This window comes from Gallus gallus, chromosome 7 (assembly GCF_016699485.2).
Source record: "Gallus gallus isolate bGalGal1 chromosome 7, bGalGal1.mat.broiler.GRCg7b, whole genome shotgun sequence".
Taxonomy (NCBI): domain Eukaryota; kingdom Metazoa; phylum Chordata; class Aves; order Galliformes; family Phasianidae; genus Gallus; species Gallus gallus.
This window is the reverse complement of record NC_052538.1, coordinates 15,037,539-15,057,822: the sequence shown is the minus strand read 5'-3', so window position 1 is coordinate 15,057,822 and position 20,284 is coordinate 15,037,539. Positions and strand designations below refer to the sequence as shown.

The window sequence follows — 20,284 nt, the reverse complement described above, 5'->3', positions numbered from 1 at the left end:
GGGAGCTGTTGTTGTTCATCATTCTTAGCTCTTAGAAACCAAGATTTAGCTAAGTTATCATTGTAAGTCATTGCATAGACGAAGTAATAAATGGGGACCTGAACAAAAACAACATATGTACACACACAGATATATAATGTAGATATAAATATATATATACACATTTAATTACAATTAATTTTTTAGAGAATTTTTTTAAATTAAGCAGTCTTTTGAAACAATGGATACCCATTCCAAACATCGTGTATTCAGTTTGAAGAATCAAAAGTGGTGAGACTGAAAGAGCTCAGTGTGTGTTTAATGAAACGTTATGGTTAGATCAGAGAGATGTGGTATTGATCGCATATTATATAGGACCAGAGATTTGAGATCAGACTTCTCTCTCTCTTTTTTCTTTTATAGAAAAGTTATCGATGCTAATCAAAGAGAAGCCTGGGTTACCAATGAAACCTACTGGGAACTGCGAAAGGATCCTGGATTTAGTAAAGTAGAAATTCCTGTACTCTGGTAAACTGAGAATGTAGATCTAGTAAACATATCACTCTGAAGAAAAAAATAACTATGCACAATATGTTTCTTATAGATAAGCGTGGTTTGTGGGTCTACGGAAAAACCTATCATTTGCATTTATTTTCATCTTTATAATGGACTTTTGAAAGTGCATTAGACCAGGCCCCTGACCACTTCTGGATCTTTTTAATTTTGCAGCAGCCATTAAAAAAAAAAAAAGAAAAGAAAAAAAAAAGAAAGAAAGAAAAAGGAACAAACAAACCTTTTGAAGTTTCATACAATGAAAATTCAGAAGAGAAGCAGATGAGTTATCCAAAGTCACTTGGAAGAGGCGATAAACACAAAACCGCAATTGGTGCTTTAAACAGACATTAAGAGTAATGTAATTTAAATTAAAAGAAAAAAAAAGAAGGAAGAAAAACAGAAAAAAATCCATTTTGTTTCAACTATTTTTGTTAAAATCTTTTGAGTCACCACACTGTCATTTCTGGCTTCAGGTTAGTCCTTTGGTATGCTGTGCTTGGACTGGCCTTGTCAAAACATATGCTTTTCTGAAAGCTGTTCCCATTCATATGCCATTGTTCATGCCTTAAGGAAAATATGGAGTGTACAGTAAGTCATTTTAAAATATATATGCTTAGGCTTGTGTCAAGGGCAGATTTTTAAAGCACTAGGATTTTATCATGATATAAATATTGGAAAACCTGTATTATTTAAAATCAAAAGACAACCAAACATCTAACTGTATTTCAGAAGAACAAGATCTACTGCACATGCTTTAGCTTTGGGGAGCTGACCGTATAATCAGACTGAAAAGAAGCTGCTAACTGGTTAAAATTGAGGTAATTTTGGTAAATGCATATGAATGGCTAGTCAGAAAATTCATATTTTAAGTAGCTAATGTTGAGATGCGTTTGTTGCTTTTACCACTGAGTGGACATGGTCTTGCAGCAAATTCATTTCCCTATAATTGCTTATAAAATTAGGTTTCCCTGAAGCTTTGCAACAGTGTTAAAGCACAGAAAGATTTCATGGGATTTCAAGATTTCTTCACTCCAGAGGTTGGATCGTACCATAAATGAAACTAGTATTTTCTTCCACACATGCTTTTTACTGGCTCTGTTCTTTCCCCAGCCACTTATGGCATCTAAATTTATATTTGAGAATAGGGCAAAGGCTCTTGTGCTTTATAGCTAACTTCTGCTACTTGTGTTGCCAAAATAGCTTTTGTGCAAAATTATATTTTACAGTTTTTCTGAAAGTGACTCTATATTTTTGGTTAAGAACCAAGACTCTTAAGTATTGCTAAGCCTCAGCTAATATATGTGGGAGAAGGCTTGGCACTTTCTGTATGAAAATCTGTGAAACACGAAACAGTAGGAGGGCAGATTTTAAAAGAAAAAAAGTAATTTTATTTGATAAAACGTGCATTCCGTATGGTATGATCTAGTCTTCCATTTATACGTGTATTATACATCCACTCACTGATGCCAGGTTAGGTTTCATCAATATACCCTGTATTACTTTCTACATGTAACCAGCATAAATAATGCGTACAAATTTTTCTATGTAAATTGATTCCAATAATGATACCTAAAAAAAAAAAAAAGCTTGATACCTATGTGATTCTGCCAGAAATGCTACACAGACAGCTCTCAGTGCAATACCACATGTGCCCATCTCTCCCCCTGCCTCTTGCTTTTGCAGAGCTGAGATTACTTAATATGCATTTAGTTCTTCCCTTTGTTTATAAAGCAGAACAGTTGGCTACTGTTGAATCCCAGTCTATTCATCTTACTAGGGAGAAATATGAAAACCTGAATATGATATTAAGTAGAATTTTAAGTAATTATGAATACTTGGTATAAAAAAAAAAACAAACAAACTGTGCGGATTACCAGGATTTCTTCCAAAGAAAATTATTTGTTAGTTAAAGAGCGATGTAATTTTCTTTCCTGCTTCAACAGAATTGGATTTTTTTCTTTTTTGAGTTCTACATTTGTTATTACCAAAAAATTAATATATATATATATATATAAAGGTTTGGTGTTTTTAAATTGTATTTGTTTGACTTCAACATACTTGCTCTAATGGTATTATAGTACAAAGCAAATTGGCACACTGTGTGCAAAACAGTGATTGATTATACTGGGTCACTTTTTAAAATTAAACATTGTAAGCATTTGCCCATCTCATGCTCCGGTGTCTGTGTGCAGTTTGCTGCAGCATTAGGAAGTATTATGTGTGCGTGTCTGCAAGTATATTTGAGGGACAGAAACTACGTCCTCTTTTGTTTTTTGGAAGTTTTTTTTTAATTTAAATACAAAAATAAGGTATTCAGTTCTACAGTGTTCTGATAGTGTTTCATGAATGCCATTCTTTGCAATGCAAACTTGGTTAACACTGAAGATGCTATCACTGCTTTAATTATTCTTTTGCAGTTGTTTGTCTGATACTCATTATATGACGATTAGCATTCCATTTCTTAGAGTTAAAAAAGTGTGATGCACTAAATCTTTCTATTGAAGGCACTCTTTGAACCTATGGAGTATTAAATTAACTGAATGTTAAACTAGTTAATTAGTAACTAGAGGAATTGCAGTGTTGCAAGATATTTTCCATCTTTATCAGAATCCTAACTGTGCCAGCAGGTGTGCCATAAGTGGTTTCCTATAGTACAGAATTCTCTGCATTTTTGTGTAAAATCTTTGATTAAATTTTCCCTGCGAACCTGGACATTGGACATTGTGACAACTTGTTGGGTTGTGGAATGTTTCTTTGTCCAGCTCACTGATGAGATATTCATCTATAAGCACTGCAAATTGACCCCTCTTTGCTGGCTACCAGCAGGGTCTTAGCTGCTGGTTGCTGCCCTTCAAGCCTGGGGATTTGGGCAGTTTCCAGCCCACTTCATTCTATTCAGCCAGGCTGTATTTCCCTTAGAAGGGCATAAAAGGTACTTACCCGCTCAGCAGATTTAATTGCTACAGATTTTGATGTGTGATGAAAATCAGTGCCAATTATTTGACATTTTAGAAACTGAAGTACAACTTTCAATATAAAGACATCTCCCTTGATTTTTCTCATGTTTTCTTTAAATACTTATTTCTGTGTAAAATAAACAGCCCTTATGCTTCAGTTCTGCAATAGTGAAATGTACTGTCAATTAGTACTTTAAAGCGTACTTCATTTTGTTCCTTGTTCTGGTACTGTGGATATGATAGGGCAACAATAGCTATGTCCATCAAAAGCTGTGTCATCCTATAAAGACTTCAATAACTACATTCCTATGTTAGATGCATATTAACAAGATAGCAGATTTTCTTGCATATTAGAAACTGTTACCTTGCTGAAAATAAAATTTGAATATGAGTTGATTTTCATAGTATCACTGTGATTAAAACGTCACCTCAACACTCATTCTAATTTTAGATAGACGTAGGTTGCATGAAATAAATATTTTTGTGTTTGATCCTTCTATAATAATCTGGTCTCACAAATATTGTCACACCTTTTTTTTCTTTTTCTTTCCCTAATTTTGAACTTCTGAATCTGAACGAGCATTTATGACACTTGTGAGTTTTGGGTAGACAATATTTGTCTGAAGTGATATTGGTAATATGGACAATATAATATGAACAGCAGGTACCAGGCAGATGTGAAGTGCTGCAGGACATATACGTTACCAACACTGGTCCTGCCCTCCATGTGAGGATTTGCGTAGCAGCCATGTGGTCCTGCTCACTGTGTTTCTTTCTCCCCAACAAAATTGGATTTTTAGAATAGTCTGGAAGGAAGGAGAGCTTCACTTGCAAATGCACTGTAACTGAGAGGGCTAGATATTCTGGGTTTTCTTTTGTGCATTTTAAAAAAATCTTACTTTTGCTATCAAAGCTTGGTTAGTATGTTGCCTTTGTTTTATAGGATTTTGAATTGTCTGGTGCAGAGATAGGCACTAACTGTTTTAAATGCCATTGACTGCAATAGTCTGAGGAATTAACTCTATTGTAGTTGTCCCTACTAATTCTGGATTTGCAAAATGAAAGCAAACGAATTGTTAGATTAAACCTAAAGAAAAAAGGGTATTTTTATTCATATGCTAAAATTGAGGGGTATATTGAAGAGAGTTGGGTTCAGCTGTGGGAAAAAGATATTGACAGAATTGTGTAAGAAACACTGGAACATCCTCACCTGTCAGCATGTATTAAACAGACACCTTGGAGAAGGCTAAGAGATTGGGTATGTGTTAACGACTTATCTGAGCAGCTACTGGGGCTGCTATCTAGCATTATCATCTTGGATGTCATTAAGTAACAGTCCTCAGAATTGAGCATATATTGCTTGAAGTCAAGTTGGTCAGAGATGCAGTTGCAAATATTTTTTTGTTTTTGTTCATCCGCTCAAAATTGTAAGGGAACCTGCAGTATAGAACTATCCCTGTACTTTCTACTTTTTCAACCCTGATTACTTTTATTGTGATTCTGGTATCGCTCAGAAGGTAAATTTCCTGGAGAAAGGATGTAGTTTTTCTTGTTTGTTTGTTTGGTTTTTTTTTGGTGCTGTTTGATTGTTTTGTGTTTTTGTTTTGTTTTAGATAGGATAATCTAGACTGTGTTAATTAAAATTTAATTATTACTAAGGAGAATATCTCCCTAAAATCTTTTTGAACAGGGTATGGCACCACAAGAATGTTACAAATCTCATTAAGTTAAAAAAAAAAAAAAAAAAGAAGGCTTATTTACAACAGTTGATTTTATTTCTTTTATTATGCAGTGTAAAGGGTCTAATCACGAAAGTTCTTTCGACTTGAGCATGTAAAGCCTTTTGTTGAGTATCTTGGTGCACGTTCCATCCTTCTTCCACTGACTTGAAAAGCCTCTATAAAACCTCCTTAGGAGAATGTTTATATGGCACCTTGCAAGTTTAAAGTGTCAGTAATGTATTTGTAGGTGTTTTATATATATGTACACCTCCACTTTTGTCAAGTTTTGTAGTATCATTAAACCCATCATGTCTTTTTTTTTTTTTTTCCCCTTGTGATCTCTGACAAACCTCAGAGAAGGGAGAGACTGCAATGGAGAACAGTGAAACCAGAGACATCAGTGTTGTCAGTGGTACCCTTGTAACAGAACAGAAAAAATTCAAATGTCTACAGATTAAAATGTCACATCAGCTGTAAATCTGTTTCAGGCAGGTTATGTTAATACCATTTCTCTTTCCAGTGTTCCGTGACAGTATGAGAAAAGGGAGGATTGGCGACATTTGCTCAGGATTGATTCTGAGAGTGAAAGGAAATTTTATTCCATTTATAAGTAAAAATGACTCTAGACAATATTTGTCTGAAGTGATATTGTTAATATGGACAAAAAGAGTTAGAGATTTTATAAATAGGGAAATCAAAAAGTTGGGATATATATACCACTCAGCAGTGTGTAATATACTCTGTCTTGAACTATGAACAGTTCAGTTGTAAGAATACCTATTCATATCCCTGGAGCCATGAACCAGATGTTGTCTCCCATGAAACACTAAAAAATATTTCCATGTTTACTGCTACTTTTAATGATCTGCGTTAATGGATGAGGCATATCTTATGCTAAGCTATAATCTTGCTGCCACAAACTATTAGGAATGCAAAATGGGAAGAGGGTAAGCAGGGTCTTTCAAAATGGCAGAGGTGGATGATTTAATTGTTTGTACTCTAGGCATCCTCATGTGTTATACAACACATGTTATCCTCAAGTGTTATACAAAAACAGCACAGATACTGACAAATATTCGAACAGAACAATTCTTCCTTGTGCCAGTCAGTTTAGCCACAAATGCAACATCTTTTCTCTAGAACTGCATTACTATTTGTGATTGCATTTGTGGCAGCTTGAGTCTGTTGGGCTGATATCTCATGTCCACTGAGGACAGATAGATAGCAGTAGTCGGACTGGAAATTCAGATTTCTTTTCTCATAATTCTGTTCCTTTGTCTCATAGTCCTATACCTTTTGTAAATTTACCTCAACAAAGAATATTACAGTGGCATTTAAAAAGTTCAGTTTAGATTAACTGTCAGTATTTTGCGGGTGAAGGAGAACTCAGGATACCTTCCTTACCTATGCTGAATAAATAAAGTGATTATCTTTTTACAATTATCATTGTATTTGCCTAATGTTTAACATACGTACTTGGAGATCAAATCACCAATAATGAAATAGTACATAAAAGTATTTTCACCTCTCTTAAAGGTGAAGATTATCATTCCAACATAAGGTTAGAAATCAGGCGTATTCAGTTCTTCAAAGAAATGTGAAAGGTATTCATTGGGGGTTTAAATGTATTATAAGAAATTCAGATCAGAATAAATTTTATGTTCAGCTGAGTCTCAACTAAGACGTGACATGGGACTGAGAAATAGGTGTTGATGAGTGTATTCTGGTATGCAGGCATAAATTGAAAGATTGCAACTAATAGCTTAGTTAAGCTTTTGCTATAATTAGCAAAAGCACTGTTCTTTTCCTTTAGAATTATTTATAGACTAATTATTTTCAAACATTCACTCCTCACTAATGACTAATTGCATATCAAGTTTGAGTTTTGAAAATGAAATGGCGTTTGCAGCTCCACAGATTAAGGGTGGTTCTTCCCTCATGCAGTTTGTTCAGATCTTGCTAAACCTCCAGCTCCCAGAGAAAGGTAGACCTATACTACTCATTCACTAAGATTTTGCTTGGACCAAAAAGAAATATTAGTGGGTTTTTCTGGATGAGAATCTTCTTTTGTTTATTGACTTTTGTCTGTTGTTTACTATATGGTAAGTGAGAAAGTGAGGTGTTAGCATCTGATGTCTGAATTCTTTTCTTTCAACAAAATGTGTAGGGAACTGCTTGCTCTTTAACAATTACTGCTAGTTGACTGAAGCAGATGCTTTACTTAGCCTGTGAGGAGACATTAAATTAAACTACTGCAGCATCCGGAGAGATCATGATGATAGTTCTGTATTAGGAGATTAGGTATATCTGCTTTGTTGTAACCAGTAGCAAGCTTTCTTACTTGGGTCTGTGTCTACTGCCCTTTGTATAATTACAATTTCTGAGCATTTCAACAGAGAACTCTGTATTTTCTCTCATTTTTTTTCCACAGCTAATACAAATTTGGTAATAACATAGCACTTCTTTGCTGGGACACGTATGATGTAATAAATTCCAGTATCTGTAGACTGCTCACACTGAGAATGCCATTATAGGAATAAGGATTAGACTAGCTGCCAATTTTACATTGCTTACTGAGCTTCATTACTCTTAGCAGCATTTACTTTCAGATGGGAAACAGCCCAACACCAGTAGGCAAAAATGTGAAATAAAATAAAAGAATAGCTAGAAAGGCATTATTTGCTAATTTTCCATTTCTCGGCACCTCCATGAGGAAAAAAAGAGTCTGTTGATTTCTATTACACCTTTATGTAACATCCTTGTAAACAGATGTCCTTGGACTCTTTCTATTGTGGTTAAACTATTGTGCTAGCTAGAAATGCTGTCAGAAATTCACTTTATTTTTATTTTTTTTTTTAAGATGAATTTTAAAGGCAAATAGTTGCTTTCTAACAAACCCAACGTATAGAGTCATTGCTGTTTTTAAGTACCAGATAGACAATGACTGCAGACTGTAACTGCAGAGGGTCTGTATACCTTGATGCACCAGACAACCATTGGTTGTTTGAAAGGAATAGAAAGCTGTTACTTGAAAGAAATAAAGAAAACAAGAAGCATTTGTACTCCTAGCTACAAAATGTTGTAGAAAGCACTATTTTTGAGCAATGCAGTATTAAACCATACCTCTTTTTTTTTTTTTTTTATTTTGCTGAGAAGTTCACTTCCATAAGGAGATGAAGGAGAAGAGGATAGTGGGGAAAAGAAGTCAGAACTGTAATTTTGAAATGACTCAGTAGAAAATTGAAGTGCAAATCTTTATGTTGAGAGCTGTATAAGCTACTTAAAGTCTTGCAGTTTTTAAAACTTTAAATATAGTCGTTCATAGTATATTCAGTAATTTATTTATTTCTTTTTAAATCCTTACCTTGATTGCCTTCCTGCAAATACACGTTCATTTGTTCTTGACAATTTGCAATTTTGGAAGATCTTTCAGGATGATGATTATTTACATCTTCTTAATTCTGTACTCTGAATACTATGATAGTGCTTAAAAAAGCACTTCTATTTACGAAGCACCAACGATTGAGAAATAACATAGATAAGACATAATTTGATTAGACTTCAATTTCACATGCAAGAGTTAAAGAGTAATGCACATCTCAGAATTATTTTTAGCTTCATATGCTTGGACTGATCTTTCACAGGCATCAGTGTGTCCCTGAGGTACACCTTGCAGTGGTTTCATTGAATTCAGTCAGAAAGATGTAGATGCAGAAGTTCAAATAAAGAGGTTCATCAGGAAGAAATCAAAACAACACACCTGGTTACGCCAGGCTTTGTAACACTTGATTTTTAATTCCTATGTGCTCAGACAAATGAGCATCTGTGCTGGTGAGGCTGAGCTCCTGATGATACTCTGCAGACCTCAGTGTACTTCTAGAGGAGTGGATGGTCCAGCTGCCCAATTATTGCAATGTCAGGCCTACCATATAGTCAAGCCTAAGTATTCAGCCTAATTTTGAATGTGTGCACTGTCTCATGAAAGATCAATGTGTGAAATGCAGCTGGTTTGACTGCTTGCCAATCGGCGCAATATGTTTGACTTTATTTTGACTCTTCTGTGTTTTGGAACCACATTTTGGTGCAATGTTTAAGGATCAGTCAATTACGTGTCTGTGCACACATCAATTATGTATGACATTTGAAAGAAAGAGCAGGAGATCAGATCAATGACAATTCATCATGTTATGTTTCACTCTGGCAAGCTGAATTGTAGGAATATTTGTGATTCCTGTCCCTGTTTGCCTGTTTGTGCTCCACAGGCCGATGCCAGCCAGGAGTGGGGGCTGCTGGTACTGCAGTTGTACTGCTATTTGTTTAGTATATTGAGTTCTCTGGCAACTTCAAAGGTCAAACCTACTTGCTAGCTAGGAAGGAGCAGTGAGATGGCAGTTTTAAGTTCTCATGTAGTGCAGCTGCAACGCACACGCCCTGTGTCTTTGTACTAATGAGTTGGTTCCGACCGTGCTGTTATAGTATGTCTGAATGCAGATGAGGCCTCGTGCTGACTACCTCTGTGCAATAAATTACAGGCTCATGCAGCAGTGGGTGTTGGTGGCGATCCCTTGGCAACAGGAGCATCTGTTTGCCATGTGATTCAGGGAAGGGATGGTGGGGGAATAGTAAACAAGAGAAATTAATTTAATTGGGAGTTCAATCCAGTGATGCACGTGGTGTAGACAATGCCCATGATATCAACTCCAACTGAGGAAAGTCCTACAGCTTCTGGTAGGAAATAAAGGTGAACTTGGCTATGCTGTAGTTTATGTTGTGCTCTAAAATGTAACAAAAGATGTCATCTGTTTCCTGCATCTGAGCCGGGTTTACCAGGATATTGTGTTCAAAACACACACACATTTCTAGATTTTGAGGAAACATGATGCTCTTTTACCTGTTGCATTGTAATTGGATAATGCATGTACAAATGACTTGTTTAGCCTGCCAATGAATGTTGCTAATGCCTTACCAAAAAGAAGCATATTTTTTGTATTTTTTTTCCTCAGAGGCAAATCCAAACAATGCTAGATTTGGGAAACTGTTTACTGAAAAGCATTTTCTAACAGATCTCTGAAGAAGTGCAATTGTATAATTATTATTGTTCAGTGCATACAGTACATTGTCTCCATCACTCTGTACACTGCTGCTATTAGTGCTTGTTCTAATAAATCTCAATGTACACTGTTTAAGCTGCTGTGTGATCTGCGTTCTGATTTATCGGCATAAGAAACACTTCAGCGTATGATTTTCTGACGACTTGTTTGTAAGCAGGTAAGTGAACCGACCATTAACCGTACAATCCTGAATATACGCTGTGCAGATCGATTTCGCAGAGGCGGGTGACAGCAGCAGCAGTAGCACCGAAGCAGCTCGTGCCACCTAACTCTCTGCACAGTTCCTTTAAACCTGGCAGGAGTTACCAACCGCAGTCTCCAAGAAGATAATTTTCTGTTTGTCAGTTCCCAGTTTTATCTTCACACTACAGCTGGTAAGAGCCCTTTGCTTTTGTCTCGTCAGCTTGCGCCTTGTGATTAAAGGGAGCTCAAAGCAGCATGTTTCTCAAGTTGTGTGAGAGGGAGTAGAGGAAATGGGTTCCTGGTGTTCTCTAATAGAATTGAAAAAAGAGTTGTGGAAATAGAGGAGAGAAAAGAAGTTACTAGACACCTACCCTTCCTGGCATCTCCTTGGGAAAAACAGCGCTATGTGAGATTTTTCCATCATGTGTTCCTGTCTGTTGTTCAGCCCTTAAATCAATTACATTTCGTTTGAAATGAAAGCAGAGGAGAAAACAACTATTTGTTTTGGAGGAGAAACTGAGGTTTTTGTTGTTTCCTGGCATTATAAAAGAGCAAGTGTTGAAGCATTTTGGAAGGCTTCCAGCCTGGAAGCAGCAGCAAAGAAGGGAAAAGATTTTTTTTTTTTTTCATAAGTGTTTTTTTTTTTTCCTGCCACTGGAATGTATTGCTGATGTCATCCAAACCTTACATGTTCTGAGCCTGGGCGTACACCCCGTGCTAATTCTGTTACAGGATTCTTTTAGCAGAATAGCTCAGGATTCACATTTCTGTAGATGGGGTCTGTGTTGCTGAATGCCTTGCCAAACCAGCCTGACTCTCTTCATTGACTGTTGCTCTGCAAAAGTGGTGTAAATGAAATGTGAAAAGTTGCGCGTTGTAATTTAATTGGTTAAACAAACAACAAACCTTTGGGAAGAAAGGAGAGAGCAAGAGGGCTGTGAGGCAGCACTGCCTGTCTGCCTCTCTCTTCTTTGCGTCTAATTCAGCAGAAAAACTATTCCTTGAGCATGGAAGTTAACTTTGTACTTAAATTCAGTCTGATCAAGAGACAGATGATAGTCCTTCTTCACCACAAACACGTAGGCGTGGTGGCGTGGTGAAGGGAGACAGCGTAGGAAGTTATCGACAGGATTTCAGCCTGACTCAGCTGAAGAGTTGCCCACAGAAAGCTGCTCCCAGCGGCACTGCTGCTACAAAATCTGTTCTGAGGGAATGATGCACAGCATTTTTGCCCAACCAACGTGTGAAGACTCATGGTTCTCCAAGTCACTGTTAGATTATTAGGTATTTAAGACTTTCTAAATGTTAAGAACCACAAGTATGTAATAATAACTGTTCTTGCACCTGAATATGTAAAAATATTTCTCCCATTAAGCAGTCATTACTAAATAAGATTATATGGAAAAAAATATAAAGTATCATTCAAAACTAATGAGATACTGTGGGCTAGCTGAGGATATATCCTGTAGTTTATTTATAGTAAGTGGTGAGTCTAATTTTATGCAAGGTCAGAAAATGTAACGTTATATAACTGTTAGGCTGAGTATTGAAGAGAGAGGTTGGGTTCTGTAGCACATATCCATGTCCCAAGTGCTTTTTATTAAGGGTAAATATAACAAGAATTAGGGGCACGTTAATACAGTGTGGGTAAAAGTATGTTACAGGTATGAATCTGGTGTGAAGACATTTTTACCTGTGATGAGATTGCATTTGTAATTAATGCCTTGACCTATTTTTTGCACGGAAAACTTCCAGAGTAAAATCAAATAGTTGCATTTCTCTATGCTGGCTACCTGGGTATATCTCCTTCCTCAGGAGAGAAATGAGACTAACTAGTAGCTCAAATGTCACAACTACCTCAGTATTCTTGAGCAGGCTTTCTGGTGAGTAGAAAGGTAGGGAAAAGAATATAATTAATCATTTTCAAAAAGTGACCTTTTCTTGGACTGTAAGGGGATGGCAAATTCTGGTAAGGTCATCTCAGTTGTTTTCCAATTGTTTTTTGTTATTGTTTTGATAAAAATTTAAGGTTTGGGTTATCTTTTATGTACAGTGTTTCTGAGGGCCTGGTGTTACACTTAGCAGTCAAAGAAACTGCGCTGATACAACGCAGGGGCACACCGAATCATCAGTTCTACTTCAGGAGCTGATTTCACTTAAATGCTGATCAGCCAGCCCAGTTTATGTTTGGTGGCAAAGAGTTTTATATGTCACCTGTCTGTTAAGTATTTAGTATCTGTAAGCTGCTCAGGTATTCTCTCATCTTGTGGCTACATGTGGGGGAAAAAAAAAAGCTGGCTGAGGAAGTGTTTATGTAGCGTGAAAAGAAACAACCTAAGTAGGAGCAAGTGTGGCTATGAAAGAGGATGCTGAATTCTTGCATGCCGTACAAACACCTACATCATTTAATCTGTTTATAAATACTCTCCATGTAAAGATCTAAGAGTACTTTACAGTACCAGTCAGTTTTTACAGGATCCTATTCGGGAAAGTGATGTCTTACCAAAGCCACATACAGTGGGTTTTGTAGAGTGTTGTTAATCACAGTACAGCCAGCAGCAATGCCAAAAATAAATGCTGCTTGGGTGAAAGCATAGCAAGGAGCACAACGTCTGTGCTGAAGGGAGTGCTGTGGAGAACTAACTGCACCAGTGCCCATCTGTCCATGCTTGTCTGTCAGTTTGAATTGTATCACAGCGTGCAAATCTTTTGGTTTGTAGTTTTTCTTTGGATGTTGTGACACCACAGCTACAGTTCTGCATTGTCATGGAGGTTGAGGTTCGAGCCCACGGAGCTGTCCTCCAACGCAACGGTGCCCACGCACAGATGCTGGCAGAAAGGTTTAACCCATGGAGCAGCATCCCCCAAAAGAAGGGCAGTGGTAAGCCTACATTAAATCATGCTGGGAAATCTGTTTCCAGGAGATTTGTCATCACTAATCTAATAATTCTAGACGGTGAAAGTAGCCTCATTGTATGTAGTATTGTTTATGTAACAAAAGACACACCATTTCTCTCATCTGAAAGATGTGGCCTCTCCTCTTAGTTAATGGGTTTAAATGCAAGCGTGCTGTCTCAGCAAATCTCTCCCTGGAATACTGCTTTTGCATTTCTCACTAATGAATGCTTTGCAGCTAACACAGCCATCTGTCCATTCAAAATATTGCCAGTAAAATCAGGGTAATTAGAAATAAGTGGAAGCTCGGATATATTGTATGCTTCAACCAGCAGTGGTCATTTAATATGGCATTATTGAAATATGTACGCTTGAAGCACAGCTCAAGTAGCCTTCACATCCACATCTGTGAGCAGCACTCTCCAATCTGAAGGTGAGTCTGTGAGCTGACAAAGCCACTGGCAGAACATATGCCCCCTGATCTCTGTGCTCCCTCCTTGTCATTAACGCAGCTCTCGTGGGAGGGCAGTGAGGAGGTACCCAGAGCTGTGCAACACGTTCCCTTTTCATCCAGTCAACAGAAGCTGCTTGTGTAAAGGTGAGCGGGGGATGAGGTCAACCAGAAGCCATACAGAAGCGAGTTGAACGCCACATCTTGCAGCCTCTCACCGATGTAACGCTTACAGAAAGGTCAGCTTCAATGCACTGATTGCTGGGCGAGTGCCATGCTGCAGTACAGCCCCTCCTGGCAGGAGAGCTCCTTCTGTGTGCACTGCAGCGTGGATGATGAATGTGCGTTATTGCGGTCTGTTCTGTGACACAGCATAGAAGGAGGCTCTCAGAGTAGCTGGGCTGTAAACTTGAAGAGTAGTTTCTTCTTTCAGAACCTTTCTAGCTGGTGTGGAAACCATTCGCACACACAGATCCCATATACATAACACATGACAATCCATTAAAATACCTATATCTCAAAGCCTTTCAATATTTTTTTTTCCCTGGGAATATAGATAAGAGTGGAATATTCAAAAGGAGCTGACACCACAAGTAAATTGCACTGTAAATGTGGGGACTTAAAATATTTCAGGACTAGGCTTCCTATGAGTTGCAGCCTTTAATTTCTGAGCTCTGTAATTTTGATATGGTCTATTTATCATGCTGCCTAGAGAGGTCCCCATAATGAGCTAATTAAGTTTCAGATACACAAGCAGTGACTATGGTTTTTTACTGCTTTACCAAACAGGGAGCTTAATAAAGTCCACACAAAATTAAAATACTGCCATAGCTAATTTAATTGTTCCACTATACTGCATAATTGAAACAGCATTTGTGAACTGATTTAAAGTTTCACTGCATTCAAACCAGATAATTAAGAAATCCAATGTGCAGTTGAAAAGCTTTCATCTGGCTTTAACTCGCTTTTCTTCCTGCAATGGTCTCTTAAGTGCCAGACAGTTCCCTGAGCAGCAGTCCCTATGAGAATCACACCAAGCGACAGCAGTGTCCAGCAAACTGCTGGATCAGAGTTCAGCACAGCATCAGCTCTGGGCTCCGTAGGGATGTAAGTCACAGCATTGAACTGTTTTTTGCTTATACAGGAGAATTGCTAGACGGGCTCCACTTTGCAAAAACATAATCGAGTGATGCTAAAAGTGCTTAGAACAGCAAAAGACATGAAATCATGTGTTACACAACTGCTTTGAGGGCATTCCCACAGGGACAGGAAATCCAAGAGGAACAGCAGAACGCTCACTGCAGTCCTGTGGGACTGTGCCTAGAGCAGCTGTCAGCTCTGCAGAAATCAAAATTATAGAGTGTTCTTCTGAGCAGGATGTTAACCAAGTGCTTGGTAGTCCCATCTAACAAGGAGAACACCTCTTACCTGTGGAGTGTCATGCTGCAGCTCGGATAAAAGCACTTTAAGAAGCGAGAGAAAACATTTGTCCTTAAGAGAAAATTGAGAGCCAGCACAGTGAAGGGGGGAAAAATGTCAACAGTTAACCGAGCTTGATCAGAACACTGTTAGAGTCTTCAGCCATCATCAGGGTGGGCTTAAACAGAACAAATCTAAGCTTGGCCGCCTCTAGACTACAGAGTGTTGTGGTTACACACGGGCCACTCTCCTGTGCATCTAAATAGATTGGAAAGCCACTGGAGTATGAAACAGAAGCACATCAGTAACCAATCATATCATGATATAAGCATGAGCTCTCTGATATATACAATAGCTATGTTTAAATGTGTCACCACTTATCTACAAACTACAGCGGTATTACAGACAGCACTCTTGTTCCCAGAAGGAAGCCCAGCCCTCCTGCCGGGTTTCTCTAGTGCCAGTGCTGGGTACTGAGGCAGTTTTTCTTCCCCTATCTAGATCCTTTTATCCCTGCGTGAGGCTCGTCTTCTTTCTGTGAGACTCTAGTAGCTTCAGCCACCTCCAGGAGGAAAAACACAATACTCCAGGAGTGTATTTATTAAGTTCAATAAAGCTAATTAAGAAAAACAGCCCAGAAAATAATACAGTTTTCAGTTCCATGCATTTATGCGACTTCACATACAATTCAACAACTTTAAAAATATTTGTTAAAATAGAAATTCAACTAATAACTAATTTCTGTTCTCTTTGAATGAATGCAGCTTTTATATCTACTTACGAATAGGTATATAATATAAAATGATAAATTTGTGAAACAAGGGCCATAGGTGGTCCCAGTAGATGTCATTTTTGTTACCTCAGGTAGTGTAACAGGATCTGTGTTGCTGGGACCCTTGCTTTTTAGGGAAATGCTCATGCCATCTACTGGGAAGTTATGAAATTTACCGAGAATTTTTTCACTATGTTTTATTTTATTTTACTGGCTTTTAGATGTTGAATATTTACACGAGTTGTTTTATTATTATTCTTTTTTAAGACCTGTGGATACCTGTAACATAGCTCAAAGGTACTTATGGAGTTCTGGTAAGTAATTGCACCTGTTTCTGTGCCAAGAAGTTATGAAAGTGATGTGGGCTTAACCCTCTCAAGGGAAACATTGTCTGAGTTTAACTTAGTTTTCACTCAGACATGCAATGTTAGTAAACGTTTTCTGAAATGGCAAAGTTAACATAGCTCTCTGACCTGCAGTATGAGAATAACACCAGGAAGGTGAGTACCTTGCAAGCATATCCAGCAAAACTGCTCATTACAGGATTAGTGCTGGATCAGACTGAGTATGGTCTGTGGCCACATACTAAGCAAGAGACATACAAATGCATGTTGAATAAACAGTGCTAGCTGAGCTTAATAACCTGTAGAAGAAATATTATCCTGTCAAGCAGTTATTATAAGATATATATGAGATCAATCTAAATCAAGAGGGAACAGGCAATTTTAATTTAAGAATTTTCGTAGAGTTTTTTCCTCTTTATAGCCTTTCAAGTTTTGTTAATGTGGTTTGATTGAGTAAATAAGCACTGAGTTTGGTTTTTTTTTTGTTGTTGTTGTTGTTAGTGCAGTGGAATATGAATGACAGGCTGAGCTGCAGCATTTTGCTGCAATTTCTCAGCACCCTTTAGAGCAAGTAAGCAAGTCCCTAACTACAACATCTACATGATTTTTAAATATCTCCAGGGATGCTGATTCCACCACCTCTCTAGACAGCCTGTTCCAATGCCTGGCCTTTCTTTTGGAGAAGACATTTTTCCTAATATATCTGGTACAACTTGAGGCCATTCCCTCTCATCCTATTGATGTTACATGTGAAAAGAGGGTGACCCTCACCTCACCACTACCTTCTTCCAGGTTGTTAAGAGCTATTAGGTCCCTCTTGAGCCTCCTCTTCTCCAAATTGAACAATCCCGGCTCCCTCAACTGCTCCCCATAAGACTTGTGCTCCAGACCCCTTACCAGCTTGGTTGCTCTTCTCTGGATGTGCTTCAGGGCTGCAGTGTCTTTTTTGTAGTGAGGAGTCCAAAACTGAATACAGCACTCAAAGTGCAGTCTCACCAGAGCTGAATACAGGGGGACGATCACCTCCCTGCTGTTGCTGCTTGTGCTATTTCTGATGCAAGCCAGGATGCAATTGGCCTTCTTGGCCACTTGGGCACGCTTTTGGCTCGTGTTCAGCTGAGCGTTGACCAACACCCCCAGATCCTTTTTCTTCCACACTGCTTTCCAGCTGCTCTGCCCCCAGCCTGTAGCATTACATGGGGTTGTTGTGACCAAAGTGCAGGACCGGGCACTTGGTCTTCAACTTCATCCCATTGGCCTCAGCCCATCAATCCAGCCTGTTGGGGTCCCTCTGTAGGGCCTGCAAGCAGAGTCCGTGAGAGGAGTAAATCACATCCTGAAAGTTAACCGTTGCCCTCAGCCTTGCTTGGCTGTGTTGGTACCACTGAGCCTCATGCCACCGACTGCTGGGCTGAGCTTGAGCAGGTTCTGCTGTGCAGCTGCTGCTGAAAGGAAACACTGCTGCAGTAGGCCTGCTGGTGCCACAAAGCTGTAACTGAAGCGCTCTGCCTGCTGCTGCTGGCAAAACAGGCCAGGATGTGGCTGCAGCAAGGCTGCAATAAGCAGCGACACGTCAGTGACTCCTGACAGGAAGCTGAGGATCACAGAAACTGCAGTCGTTTCATTCTAAGATTGTAATTTTGAGTTTCAGATAGTGGCATTAAACTGCAGTGGAAAGGACAAGCGTTTCCCTATCACTTTACACTGGTAATACATAATTAATGATGCAGAACTAGAGAGCTTAGCTGGAGGTCTTTGAGAAAGGTCTTTAGCAGCACTTCTAGAAGCAGGGTAGTTCAGATGCTGTTGAGTATTTTCGAGTAAAATTTAGCTTGATTAAAGAATAATAGTAATCAATTTTTTTTTTCAAGCAATTTGTTTGGAGGAATACTGCTAAGAAAAACATGGGCTTTGAATCTGGAAGTTACACTTGAGGCAGAGCTCTTTGTTATTATCGTTTCTAGTGTTGTAATATGTTTGCTGCTGCAACCAAAAACTTTGTTAAACAGGTTGGTGACGGAGGAAGATTAGTGCCAGTGCCCAGCCTCAGTGAAGCTGATAAGTACCAACCTCTCAGCCTTGTGATTAAGAAAAGAAAATGCTTGCTTTCAAAAAAATCTAAATTTGCTTCAACACCTTTCACCTTAAAAGACATTCTTGAAGGGGAGAAAGAAATTTCTGCAGGTAAGTTTTCTATTTATCTTCAAAGCAGAAAAATGCATGTTTTCCCGTGATTACATGCCAGTGGTTGTGGTTTGGTCTGTACAGCTAGTATAATGGTTCTTCAGTACATGTGTAGTAAAATGTATTTTGCTTAGTCATTTAATAAATATCTAGGAAAAAAAGTGTAAGTCAGGCTGGTTAAAAAAGAAAGACTTTCAGGAAAATTGTAAAAAAAAAAAAAGAAAAGAAAAAAGTTGTATTAAAAAAAACAACAATATTTTTGAACAGATCCAATTAAGCCTCATGGGTTGTTTTTTTTCTCACAAATCACAATAGACATATTGTTGTATATTGAGTAATTGCTACTTAATATTTGATTTTAATTTTCACCATTCTCTATATACTCACATTTCAATATGTAGCAGTGACCTAAGCTTGGCAGATGTTTCATGTTAGTAATCCCATGTGTTGAACTGGGCTCTGAGTAAGCAGAAACATTTGATGACAGCAATCTAACAAGTAATAGGTTTTCTATAAGCTTTTTTTCTCCAGGTTTGTAATATTTTTCTCATGTTTAAAGAGTTTAACTGTGTTTGCCTTTTCAGTGCAATATCAGAAAGTTTTAAGATTCTATGAGAAGTAGAAGTGTAAAAATTGAGCCATACTACATGTATTTTCTTTTACTTTCCTGCAGACAGTCTGGGCAATTTATAACTACATGATGTGTTTTCTCAAAACAATTTAATTGCATAATTTTATTTATTTTTTAAGCATGTTTTAATAAAGGTATTAATTGCACAGCAAATACATTAACTAAAAACTCTACTAAGAAAAAACAATATGTACACAGGAAGACAGAAATGTCTGCTGACCCCACAGAGAGGTGATTGCAGGATGCAAACAAGATGAAGAAAATCCTACTCATCTTGTATTTGAGACAAGTCAGCTGGATTGTCCTGAATGAAAAAAAAAAGTTAAAAAATTCTCATTTAAGAAGTCAGAGAAAAAGGTTGTGAAATCTCATTATAGAGTCTTTTTTTGTAAAGGTTAGATGTCATGTGCAGAAGTTATTGTCCTTTAATGTGAACAAAGAGATATGTAATCGAATTTCCTTTTTTTTTATGTGACATATACAAGCATTGCAATCTTTTTAGCCTTATGAAAAATATATGATTTTTTTTTTTTGTTAAAAATGCAGACAAACAGGGTTAATTCTAGGTGTCTTTCTAATGTCACTTTATCCTAAAAGCTCCAAAGAATAAGAAAAAAAAAAAAATTGGATGCCTGATCCCCTGATCTATCTGCCCTGTTCGTATTAATGTGGCAGGCAATCAATGTGTTCTAATAGTTTTCTGTTAGTGTAATGGAAACATATTTAAGGTTATGAAGAAAGCATTATAAAAATGCTTTGGTACCTATGCTGTTGTTGTATAAGAGATGACTAGAAATATTTGAGTGAATTAGAATTAATCTGTTGTTCTTCAGATTAAACTAGCAGTCTGCAGAATCACTAGGGATACATGGAAACCATGACAAGACTTCCTAGGTAACAGCTAAAAGGCAAAATTGATGTTACTGGCAGACCAGTGTTGCAAAATTGATAAGCTATGTGAGGTTAACTTGTCTTACATCTAGAAATTTCCAGATTTTCCTAACATTATTTTACATGGGAAATATGTAAATGTAACTCCAAAAAACAAACAACCAAAAGAAGAAAAAAAAAAAAAAACCAAC

At 37.7% G+C, this 20,284-nt stretch overlaps 2 protein-coding genes across 29 annotated transcripts in view; both read left to right on the top strand.

Moving 5' to 3' along the window:
• Positions 1 to 10,398, top strand: part of OSBPL6 (oxysterol binding protein like 6) — a 93,897-nt gene extending 83,499 nt beyond the window's left edge. For all 28 annotated transcript variants that reach the window (XM_046943734.1, XM_046943730.1, XM_046943727.1 and 25 more), the window contains one exon: positions 403 to 10,398. In XM_046943734.1, the coding sequence (XP_046799690.1) occupies positions 403 to 511 (109 nt within the window). In that variant the 3' untranslated portion in view covers positions 512 to 10,398. The remainder of the gene's footprint in view (positions 1 to 402) is intronic.
• The window catches only part of DFNB59 (deafness, autosomal recessive 59), a 28,884-nt gene continuing 16,962 nt past the window's right edge, over positions 8,363 to 20,284 (top strand). Inside the window, exon 1 of the mRNA XM_426573.8 lies at positions 8,363 to 18,571. Within this exon, the coding sequence (XP_426573.2) occupies positions 18,361 to 18,571 (211 nt within the window). The 5' untranslated portion in view covers positions 8,363 to 18,360. The remainder of the gene's footprint in view (positions 18,572 to 20,284) is intronic.